Source organism: Rhagoletis pomonella, unplaced genomic scaffold (genome assembly GCF_013731165.1).
Source record: "Rhagoletis pomonella isolate Grant_MI unplaced genomic scaffold, Rhpom_1.0 Rhpom_scaffold_00008, whole genome shotgun sequence".
Taxonomy (NCBI): Eukaryota; Metazoa; Arthropoda; class Insecta; order Diptera; family Tephritidae; genus Rhagoletis; species Rhagoletis pomonella.
The window spans coordinates 413,966-427,070 of NW_023458562.1; the positions used below are offsets into that span (position 1 = coordinate 413,966).

Consider the following 13,105-nt stretch of genomic DNA (forward strand, 5'->3'; position numbering starts at 1 on the left):
CTTCCGTCCCTCTTTTCCGGCATCACGGAAAGGAGAATTCTAGCCAGAATTCTAGAGGCACGACTAGATGCTAGTTTTCAATAAGGTTACGCAAGTTGAGACTTTTTCTTCTAGTGCGGTTTGGAAATAAAATAGACTGATGTGACTGCTCCGCTGCTGAAAGGCAAATGGAGGCCATTTCGAGTAAAGTGTTCTATAATCTTTAGCCATTGGGTTATACAATAAATAGAGAAAAATTTGTTCAAGTAACGATCCAGCGATGCACTGGCTCAATGAACTGGCATGTTACTGGCATAATGTAAACGGGGCATCACATTCAGAATAATATGAATGAAATAAAAGAAATCAACTAAGAAATAAATTAGCTTTCGAATCCATTTCCCATTCGACTGAGTCACGGCGAATCGGTGCCAGATGTAGCTAATTTGTTCATAATAATAAACAGTAAAGTATTTTAGCCACTGTATCCTAGTAGAGGTGACCGCTGTAGCCGAGTGGTTAGAGGTGCGTTCTACCACTCCGAAATTCCTGGTTTTCAGCCCTGGCCAAAGCACGATCGCAAAAATATAGAAACATTTATTTCTTTTTTTAACAGCAGTCGCCCCACGGCAGGCAATGACAAACCTCCGAGTGTATTTCTGACATGAAAAAGGTTCTCATAAAATCCATTTGCCGTTCGGAAGCGGCTTTAAACTCTAAAGTATAGTTCACTCAAAATCGGTACGCATGAAATCAGTTATATCTCTTTAACAAGTTTTCAGGAGATAATATTCAATATCTGTGTTCATATGGAATAGTAGCTTACGTCGAAAGGCTGGCTTTAGTATAATACGACATTTGCAGCATACGATTGCGAATGACTCACTGGCGCCGAGCTGTTGAAGAACTTTTGGCAAATAAACGTGCAAGAAATAGTTCCGATACTAGCAGGTCAATATTCTTATTAAGTCTCGTCATAAAAATTCCTTGTCGTTTAAAGGATAAAGGGAATATCGCATTATACTAAAGCCAGCTTCTCGATATAAGCTACTATTCCATACGAACACAGCTATATTAAAATAAAGGGAAAGTATTCCGTTATACATAGATACATGTTAGCGAAAGTTTCATATTTTCCTTGCGTAAATAAATAACATACAATTTCTTTTATTATAAAGCAATTTTTCTAAACATCCGTTCTAGAGACTTGATTAGTCAAGTTGCTCCACTAAACTTCTTTAGTTTTAGGTTATGTTTTTCAATTTGACATAAACTGTTGACTTCCCGAACTTTATTCCCATCATTGGCTTCAAACCGATTTAAAGTTACCTGTGAATAATTGATTTTCATTAAAACCAATTAACCCTTAATTAGGTGCATGGGGTCAAGGCCATTTCAAGTCGGAAAAAATATGTCTTGGAGTGCTCGCCATCTTTCTAGCTTCCTAACTTCCTGCGGGGTATGTAAATTAGTCACGGCCAGAACATCGGCGTGTACACATGTGTCGCTACTAGGAATGTTAGTCCCGGGATCCCGGACTTTTTAAGGTATAGAAAATCCCGGGATTCTTGGCAAGTAATCCCGGGATTTTCGGGATTTGGAATTTAAAAAAAAAATTGCGTTGTTAGTTTTTCACTCTGTCGTCAGGAATTCAAAAATGATTTAAACAATTTAGAGAAATGTGTTGAGAGAAGTACGGGTGTAAAATTCATAAGAAAATTCTGTTGAATTTAAACATATTCAAGTTTCTAGTGCAGAAGGGCTGGTAAATATTGGAAATGTCATTTTAAAATTTGATCCTTGAAATTTCGCAACGTTTGTTCGAATTTTGTCAGCTTAAAAATTACCTATTCGTATTGGTGAATCCAAAAAATTTAAATTTTTTAAATTCTAAAGAAATTTCCTATTACATTTGTTACCGATATTTTTATTCTACATTGAATTGAATTTTTTAATAATTTTTGGAATTAATCATATCTTTGAAATTACAAAGTCCTTCAAAATAAATCCTGCGGTCAGAGAGAAAAAAATAAAAACGCCACTTTAAATAAAAAAGTAGGTTTCAAACCATGGTACAATAATTACAGGTATTGTCTTCCTAGAAAGTTTTGCTTCACATCGAAATTCGTGCTCACTTATTTTCATTTTGATGCAGTTCATTGATTCTTTTACTTTTATTTGGCTTTGCTTTTTCTTTTCGTTCAATTTAATTTTTATAATTTTTCAAAACAAAAGTAAAAACGTTTAAAATTAAGTGAGCCATACAAATTTTTAATTGATTTACAAGCAAATATTTTTTTTTTTGGCTTTTGCAAATTGAATAAGTTCTCTGTAAGATGGTTTGTAAAAAAAATACGTGAACATTAGAGTGGTTCATAAAAACACTCTTTTTGGATATTCATAAACGCTACATCAGAATATTGTTATTTGTGATGAGAAAAGAGACACGTATTTTTTTATTTTGAAAACAAATTTTTTTAGAGGTCGCGCTGGTCGGTTTTTTATAAAAACGCTGATGCTCTCAATTTTTTTATTTTGTGACATTTTAAAATGCAGCTAAAAATGTGGTTTTTACATATAATTACTCTGATATTATTGAGGATCATTCCCCTAATTACACACCTGTCTTGGACAGTTAGAATGGGCCTAGTTCCCGAAAATATTCTCTCGAAAAGACATTAGTAAAATTAAAACGTTGATACTGAACGATTTACGCATTGTCATGGGTTGGAACTTGTTACCATGGGGTTTCTGGGGTTGCTAATTAGGAATCTGTAGTCAGTTTTTCAAAATTCAAAATGGCGGATCCAAAATTGCGATTAATTTTTTTTTAATTATTGGATTTGCTTGAAAACCAGCACTCGATCGAATCTGATGTCAATTTTTTTAAATTCGAAATGGCGATAAAATTAAAAAAAAAATACTAAAATTAAAACGTTTATTTCTACTGAACGTTTTAAGCATTTTCAAGGGTTGAAACTCGTTTCCATTACGAATTTGTTGTCATATTTTCAAATTTCAAAATGGCGGTTAAGACTTTCAAACAAATCCAATAATTTTTTTTAAAGTTGGTCGCCATTTTGGATCCACCATTTTGAACTGTGAAAATCTGAAAACAGATTCGTAATCAGCAACCCAAGAAACCCACTGGAAACGAGTTTCAACCTTTGACAATGCTTAAAACGTTCAGTATCAACGTTTTAATTTTAGTAATATTTTTTTTTTAATTTGATCGCCATATTGGATTCGCCATTTTTAATTAAAAAAAATGACTTCAGATTCGTTATCGGCGACCTCAAAAACTTCAGAGTGCGGGTTTTCAAACCAATCCAAAAATTAAAAAAAAAATTAATCGCCATTTTGGATCCGCCATTTTGAATTTTGAAAAACTGACTTCAGATTCCTAATTAGCAACTCCTGAAACCCCCTGATAACAAGTTCCAACCCATGACAACGCGTAAATCGTTCAGTATCAACGTTTCAATTTGATTAGTCTTATTTCGAGAGATTATTTTCGGGCATTAGGCCCATTCTAACTACTCAAGGCAGGTATGTAATTAAGGGAATGTTTCCCAATAATACCAGAGTAATTATATGCAAAAACCACATTTTTACCTCAATTTTAACATGTCAAGAAAATAAAAAAAAGAGAACATCAGCGTTTTTATAAAAAACCGACCAGCGCGACCTCTAAAAAAAACTTTTTTTATAAAAAAAATACGTTTCTCCTTTTTTTTATCACAAATAACAATAATTTGAGGTAGCGTTTATGAATTTCCAAAAAAAAAAAATTTGAACCACTCTAGTGAACATATATGGTATATGGGGTAGGGAAAAAGGGATATTTCCAGCAGTAAACGCTCTCTGATATTTTTTAAATAAGGCAGATCGGAATATGCGCTCTCTGGGAAGACAATACCTGTAATTATTGTACCATGGTTTCAAACCCATTTATTTATTATTTATTTCATGTTAGGAGAGCTTCTCAAACAATATAGAAGCAATTTTTTCGATTCAAGTTGTTGAAAAGTAATGAACAGGGAACGGATTTTTAGGACCTAAAAACCTATAAAAAAGGCAAAATAAAATAACGAAATAGGCTGGAAAAGGAAAAATAAAATAGCGAAAAAGGCAGGAAAAGGCACTAGGTATTGCAAAAAAGGCAAAACAAAATAGCGAAAAAGGCAGGAAAAGGCACTAGGTATTGCAAAAAAAGCAAAATAAGGCACTAAAAAAGGACAGAAAATACGAAGAACAATCAAAAAATACATTTATTTTAGAAATGTTTATATTACAAGTAAAAAGAGAAAAACTATGAACTAGTTTCATTATATGAAAAATTTGTACTTTGAATATTTGACTATTTTATCCTTTCGAGTTTCTAACTCATAAAACTTTAATCTGTATAGTTGTAGTAACATTGAAACACAAGATGCATTTTGAAGTTTTCTGGCAGTATTTTCATTCGATTTTCACGAAGAAAAAGCCTTGAATGTACTAAATGTGCGCTCGACGTAAGTTGATACAAGTGGAGCCCAATTTAAATATGGAACGTTTGAAACGTTCATATTATCGGGAATAAGGGCGTTTTCCTCGCCCTTTACAATTTTATCCATACCCCTTATTGTCTCCAAGCCTACGTTAGCTGAGAAAACAGCTTTGAATTTTTCCAACACCGATTTGGCAAGAGGTCCCTGTGCTTCTATAAGCCGCATGGGCATGTGTATATTTTTTAATCTTAAAAAAAAAAATTGTAAATGCTATAATCACTTTTTTAAAGGTAGAAAAGGCAAAAAAGGCAAATATCTTAAAAAAGGCAACATCAAATGTGTAAATATGGAATCACATGGACATTCTTAATCGAATATACTCTATCTCTTTAGCAGAAAAAAAAGGCAATTTCCATAAAATCCGTTCCCTGGTAATGAATATAAAAATTCCCAGCATCCCGGGATTGCGACAACGCCACTCCGGCAAACCCGGGATCGGAAAAGGCTATTCTCTTAAGTCCTGGTCCCATGCGACCACTTACGTAATATTTTTTTGCGGAGGTAAGTTTTTGTTTTTGCATCTAAGTTTGAAGCTAAAGTTATGCTTTTCTTTCTTAAAGTTAATTATAATAAGAGCTTTAATATTTATGACAATACACAATTCGTTTTAATTATTTAGTCTAGGTTAGAACGTTGTCGCGTATACATAAATGTGTCGCTATTCTCTTAGTGCTGACCCCATTCGAGCACTAACGTAACATTGTTTGGCGGAATTAAGTTTTTAATTTTTTTTTTGTAAGTTTAAAGTCGAAATTATGTTTTTTTTTTTTTTTAAGTTAACGATAATAGAGTACTTAAATTTTTTTGATAATACACACTTTGGTTTTTGGTATTTATGGTAAGGGATTTTCTTATCAGGTATAACTTCGAAACCATAAGTCACATGAAATTGAAATTTGGTATGCAGACGTATCTATGGTAGGTGCCTATACTAAGGTATATATAAATGAGTTTGTAAAAGGGAACGTGGCACATCCCATAGGGGGGAAATTTCTTATCAGCTATAACTTCGAAACCATAAGTCACATGAACTTGAAATTTTGGTATGCAGACATATGTATCTACGGTAGGTGCTTATAGTAGGCTATATATACATAAGTTTGTAAAAAGGGGCGTGGCACATCCCACAGGCGTGGACCTTTATCAGCTATAACTTCGGAAACCTAAGTCCCAAGAACTTGAAATTTGGTATGGGGGCATATCTATGGTAGGCGCTTATAGTAATGTATATATAAATGAGTTTATAAAAGGGGAAGCGGCACATTTCTTAGGCGTGGAATATTTTACCAAATATAACTTCGGAACCACAAGTCACATCAACTTGAAATTTGGAGTGCGGACATATCTACAGCAGGGGCGAACTTTGGTACAAATACATATCCATGGTAGGTGCTTATAGTAAGGTTTGTATACATGAGTTTGTAAAAGGGAACATAGGCGTGGAATTGTTAATCAGCCATAAATTGGGAATCATAATACATAATATAATACTCGGATATATAAAACTGTGTCTTACAGTCTTTCGACCATTTCGAAACGGAAAGATTAAATCGTTTTTTTATTGCCGGGATGCCGTTAAATGAAAAATGTTCATTCATAATGAATAAATCTCCTTCCGAAATAGGCATTCTACCGGAAAAGTGCAGCTATACTAAAACAGATAAGCGAATAGGCAGATGAACGGAATGTACCGTAGTAGACTAATTTTAATTTAAAAATTCGATCTATTAATAATGAAACAAGTATTTGTAGTACAGAAAATGATGACATATACATAGTAGTTGAAGTAAAATTAGTAGTAGTAAAAGTTTGGTTCATAAGGATGCCTTAATTTAAACAGAAAGAAAATAGTTTGTATTCTTTAATTTATGCTGAACCGAATATTTGTACTACTGTTTTATATTTTTTTGTTTACTCCGATCGACGTTGGGTGCTCTGCTAGTTTATATATATAAACCAATGAATATAACTTACCTAGACTGTTGCGGACTGGCGGAACCAGAAACTGTTTTTCGAGCAGATGTGCCAACTTCAAGTGAGCCTGGAATCGCGGCTAATCGTGATGGCCTTGTCGTGATTCCGCTTCCTGAAGCAACATTTGATGCAGAAGTTTTTCGCTGTGGTATTCGCGATGGTGGAGTTTCATCTATAAACATTTTACGAAAAAAATAAAGTTAGTTTAATATTGAACGCACAATATTCTTTTTGCTTAGAGCATTTTTAGTATATCCTTCAATAAAAAGTTCATTAAGGGATACCCTGCAACTATAAAGCCTGAAACAGGAATGACCAGAATTGTCGTATTCAGAGGGTCACTACCGCAGAATTTAAGAATTCCACCTGCAGTAAAAATTATAACTTCTACAAAACTAGGGGAAATACTTGAGGACCGTAACTTATCTATTTTAAAATATAGTTAAATCATTATTTAAAGTTAACTACATAAATGTTTATGGAATTTTTCGCCACCTAAGCCAATAAACTCAATGCACAACGATATACACGTGACAACGTTCGTCAGGCAGATCCCGGAGATCCCCGTATCAGGAATCTCAACACGGAGGTTCGGCAACTTGTGAACGTACATAAGCGGAAGAAGTGGGAAGAGCATCTGAAGACCTGTAAATTCTACTCTGGGAAATCTCTTTCGGCGACCGCACCTCGTCGGACCTGACAGTTTACACTGCTTCCACCGGCGGACAAAGCTCACGAGCGGCGAAGTGAGGATAGCCATCGGGAAGGCGAAAGTCTTCAAAGCCATAGGCCACGACGGAATTTGCATACTGATGCTGAAAAATCTGGTTCCTGCGGAAATGGATTACTTAACCAAGGTCTATGGCCACTCTCATCATACCAGACATCTGGAAAATGGGGAGAGTGGTCCCACTGCTCAAACCGGAGAAACTGTTAAACAAAGGAGAGTCTTATTGTCCGATAACCCTCCTTTCCCCTGTAGCGAAGACACTAGAGGCCCTTCTACTCCCGCACTACACAAACCACCTGTCCACAGTGAAGCATCAGCATGGGTTTCGTAAAGTGCACAGCACTAAACGCATTAAACACTCACATAATTCGTGGCCTTAACCGGTTCTAGTAGCGCTGGACCTGTCAAAGGCATTTGACACTGTCCACTCACTCCACGCTACTAGAACGCATTGGGACTTAAACGGTGGTCGGCGAATTATCTGAGTGGTCGACATTCGTCAGTAATATTAAGAGACAAAACTTGAAAACCGAAAAAAATTGAATGGGGTGTCCTATCCCCGGCATGGTTTAACTATTATATTTAAAAAATTCTTGCAATTACCTTCGACAGTCTGCTCTCCTTCTCGGCGCACACAACCGAAATTGTCAACAGAGTACAGAGCCGCAACAAAGTCCTCAAGTCGCTGGCCGGCAGCATCTGGGGCAAAGACATAGAAATGTTGTTGGCGACATACAAGGCAATTGGCCGGCCGGTTCTTAATTATGCAGTGCCCGTGTGGTCGCCGGGGACTAGTAGGACGCAGTGAAGCTACAAACTACTAGAACACGGCACTTCGGACTGCGACTGGATGCCTTCTGATGTCGCCCCAACACCACCTACACGACGAGGCCCAACAGTCAAATTCTTAAGTTTACTTCCATTTCGTTCGGTATCGATTACCGTGGACTGAGCCATATGAAATGAAACAAGTAAGAGCAGCGCTGTCTTCGGCTATGCCGAAGGCTTCATACCTTTCATGAACTTCTGCAAATTTTACTTTGACAGATTACTGCTTTTGAATACATCTGCATACATCGATAGAGGAGTTACATACTTATATTTATAAAAAATCGCATCTAAACAATCAGATGTATGGAAGATATACCTTATATTAGCACCAATCTAAGTGATTTTCACTGCTATGTGATCGGTATGTAAATCGGTAACACACTTTATTGGGTTTAGTTTCCTACATAAAGGAGATATATCGCAAAAACTGGTATCTGAACAATCACTGGTATGGGAGATAAAGCTTATAAAGCAGAGATTTTGACGATTTTCCTAGTAGACTTTGTATTATTATTTATAAAATATCTTACGAAATTTACGGTTTTAGCTGTTCAAATAAGGAGTTTTACAGTAAAATCCCATATCTGAACAATCAGATGTATGGAAAATACATATATGATATAGTCACCCGATCCTTGTTATTTTCACTGTAAATATTCTGTTAATAATGAGTGAAAATGGTGTGAAATTTCATGTTCCTAGCTGCATAAATGGAGGAGTTATAATAAAAGACCTCATATCTGAACAATCAGTTGTATGGGGTCTGCAGGTTATAGTGACCCGATCTTTGTTATTTTCACTGTAAGTCTTCTGTTGATAATGAGTGAAAACAGCGCGAAATTTCATGGTCCTAGCTCCATAAATGGATGAATTATAACGAAAAATCTCATATCTGAACAATCAGTTGTATGGGAGCTATAGGTTATAGTTACCCGATCCTTTTAATTTTCGCTGTAAGTTTTCTGTTGATAATTATTGAAAACAGTGCGGAATTTCATGTTCCTAGCTATATAAATGGAGGAGTTATAACGAAAAATTTTATATCTGAACAATCAGTTGTATGGGAGCTATAGGTTATAGTGACCCGATCTTTGTAATTTTCACTGTAAGTATTCTGTTGATAATGGGTGCAAGTACTGCAAAATTCCATGTTCGTAGCTGCATAAATGGAGAAGTTATAACGAAAAATCTCATATCTGAACAATCAGTTGTATGGGAGCTATATGTTATAGTGGTCCGATTCTTCCGGTTCCGACAAATGATTAATACATTATAAAAATACACCCACCTACCAAATTTTATCCGGATATCTAGAAAACTGAGAGACTAGATTGCATACAAACAGACAGACAGACGGACATGGCTAAATCAACTCAGCTCGACGTTCTGATCATATAAGTATACATTTTAATGGGTCTATCTCTTTTTGTTCTGGTACTTACAAACATCGGACCAAAGTTATAATACCATTTCATGCTCATGAAAGGTATAAAAAGTTTAGCGTGTGTATTTGAACACTGACGTTAAAACCAGCTAAATCGCGTTTTTTTGCTTTAACTTTCTTATTCGATGTCCGATTTTCACAATCTTTATTTCGCCGAAAAGTGCGGTCAGGACTTTAATTTGCCCCCTAAAAGGTGCTGGCCTTCAAAACAATTTTGATTTATACCTTCAATAGTTTATTAATTTTATACTGTAAATCATATTCAACAATTCTATTGAGCTTGAGGCCGTTTATAATGAAAAAATGTTGTGGAAACACAAGAACAATTAACACATGGTAAATGTCATATCTGTTATTTAGGAGATCACCACATCTCCTCATCAGACTTCTTCAACCGTGGTCATTGGGATATGAACCAGCGATTTCGGATTCCAAGTCCGATGAGGAGATTTCGTGATCTCCGAAATAGCACCTATAACTTCTACCATTTTAAACTATGGTTTGTTTTCGCAATAACTTTTCATTAAAAAACGGTCTCAAGCTCTATTAAAATTGTTCAATATAATTTTTTATTAGGACAATATAAAGAAAAAAAACAAGGCGTGCTTCTTAAAAAAAAAGAAATTAACTAAAAAACAACAACTACACGATCAAGTCTAAATATCAGCGGAACAGTTTCCCTTGACTCTAGTTGGGTTGACAGCAGTGTTGCCGTTTTGATCCATTTACTTCAAAATTGATACGTGTTTGTGCAAACTTTACCTTATGTTTTTTCAACAAATTATAGTAAAAATTTGCACCCCGTTTTTTGTAAGCATTTGAATCTCACATAGTTACGTAATCCTTACCTAATTAAATGTCAGACCTGTAGCATTTTAATTATTTGAGCATCGATTCTCTTTATAGCCAGACATTGATCATTTCTGCTGGAAATCCCTATTGAAGGAGCTTACTCTTTGACTTTAAATAGCAAAGAAGGGACAGCTTTACTACAGAAGTATTTAGCCAAGGATATTACCCGACAAGTAAAAAAAAAAATACTTTTTATAAAATTTTTGCTAAACATAAATTCCACAAAGAGACCCAGTTGAAATTATTGATACGAATATATGTAACATCAAAAGCAAATCACCAAAATTTTGCTAAGAATCACAGTGCACACTTTCTTCTTTTGTGTCTAGTAGTTTTTTTTTAAGATTGGTCCGAAAAAATCACAAAAAAGAAAGAAACCAATGTAGGTATTTAAAGCACAGAGAAAAATATTATTTAAAAGACTATTTTCTCTTTGACGTACGTCAAAGGTCAAGTAGAAGTTGGAACTTGAATGACTACCCATTGATAGCTGGGTTATATATCTAAATAAGTAATATATTTAAAGACATTTTTATCAAATTTGATAAATATGATATTTGACCAGTTTTGTTACACAAATACTCCCACGAACACAGGCAAAAATATTGGCTTAAATTTGTCATTTTGTTTGCCATATACATATGTATGTATACGTTTTATCGATGCACTTGCACAATATTCGCATTCGCAAAAGCTCCGCATTAATTATTGCGAATGCGAAAGCGGATTCGAATGTTAAAATTAATGCGGAAGCTCCGCGGTTGCGAATGCGAATATTTGCAACAACCCTGATATGTACATATTAAACATCTGCGCAATTCCATTTAAACAGCCTAACAATACATCCGATCGCCGCGCAAATACTTTCCCTCCTTCACTCTCATCGTCCCAGTCAAGTGTGAGTAAGCATAAACCAGTTTCTGCACGCGTAAGTAAACTACCGACCAATAGCAAGACGCGCAGGGTATTTACTTTGCCTTCCGCAACTACTGCGCGTAAAAGGTATTTGCAAGTAGTCTACTCTACTGGTAGTACTTGAGTATTTTCGAAGAAAACATACATTTGTGGTATCTGAATAAAACTAAGGATAGGAATGTAGTGGAGCGATGAAGAGAGCGACGGAAATGCTGATATACATACATAAGTACACATGTATGTATGTGCATAGATATGTGCATATGTGCATAGATACGTATGTGCATAGATACATATGTGCATAGATACATATAAGTGTCCGCATATATTTTTTTCTCGTCACCTGCTCTGTCGCTTCACTGCAGCATAATCAAGTTGTGGCGAAAACCCTGACGAAATGCGTACAATTGAAACCATGGGTTTGAAGATTGCGCAAATTGATGTGAAAATTTCAATTGCATATTAATGTATTTATGTACGCATGTATGTACATTTGTATGTAAAAATGTTGTTTCGATTTCAAAAAATCGGATAATGTTTTTCTTTCGCCATTGGGTTATTCAGACAACTATAATCGTAAAATCCGATTTGTGAGTACATATACATATCGTCACTACACACGAATAAAGGCGCGCTGGTGTTTTGACGGCGAAAAAAGGCGCGTACAAAAATTTTGCGAAAAAAGATGCTTATGAAAAACTTCGGCGAAGTATGCTAAGAGTCTTTGACGCTGAAGTTTTTTATGCGTCTTTTTTTGCCGTCAACTTTTGAGCTCGCGTCTTTATTCGTGTCTAGTGACGATATGTACATACTTATATATGTATGTAACGCATCGCGACTGATTTTTTTTTATATATACATACACCTCTAATTTTAGTATTTATTTAAGGAAACTCAATGAAATTCAGAAACTACCACTTGCATTTGGTTTCACTCAATACCGATTTGAGCTGTCGCATAGTGTTATCAAAAAAAAAATATTATCAATGCAAATTCGTTTCTCTTCCCAGGAAAAACCAGCGTGACCGAAACTCCAACACAAGCTAATCTTTTCACATAAGAGCAAGCAGGCAAACCATTTGTTTTGAAAAATCACACGTACACAAAACTTCTGGGAGCATTTTTGATTCACTATTAGCAGGCACGCGTGACGGTCACGTCACTAAGAAAGTGACCGTCACTGTTCCTGCTGGGTTGAAATTAAGTTATATGGCTGCGTATGTATGTACTAGAGGCATACGCCGCCGAGCCACGCCGCCGTCGTCGCGGTTTTTTGTGATTTCTCACGCGCCGCCGCCGAGTTACGAAAATATCGGCGCGGCGGCGGCGTTCGGCGCCTAAGGAATTTTGTACAAAATTTTCATGATGTATGTACATTGAATTACATCGTTTGAAGGAACTAAAACTACTCTTATCAAAACACAATTTTACGAAATGAAAATAACATTTTTAAAGGAGTTCTTTTTTTCGTAAATTGGGCCACTGCACAATATGATCAGAATATTTTTCCAAAAATAGCGTAACTCGGAAAAAACATAGGTGACATATTTTCGATCGAAAGCGTTTATTACAGTTGTATTAGGATCAAATACTGGTAATCTAACGACTTTTTTTTCCACAGTAGACAAATCTTTTCATCTCAAAAAGCAGTTTTAACAGAAGCTGCCTCATTGCATCTAACTCCTCAATTGTTAGAGATAAAACAAAGACCAGTTTTATTTTTATTATTTTTTTATTGAGCTTTGTACCACGATTGTTTATTAGGAAAAATTGAAAAAGCAATAAAGTCTAAGCGGTAGAAGTTATAGCACTATTTCGGAGATCACCACA

At 35.4% G+C, this 13,105-nt stretch overlaps 1 protein-coding gene across 1 annotated transcript in view; it reads right to left on the bottom strand.

Moving 5' to 3' along the window:
• The window catches only part of LOC118744098 (microtubule-actin cross-linking factor 1), a 719,134-nt gene that overhangs the window by 39,424 nt on the left and 666,605 nt on the right, over positions 1–13,105 (bottom strand). Inside the window, 1 exon segment of the mRNA XM_036476824.1 lies at positions 6,504–6,675. Coding sequence (XP_036332717.1) covers positions 6,504–6,675 — 172 coding nt within the window.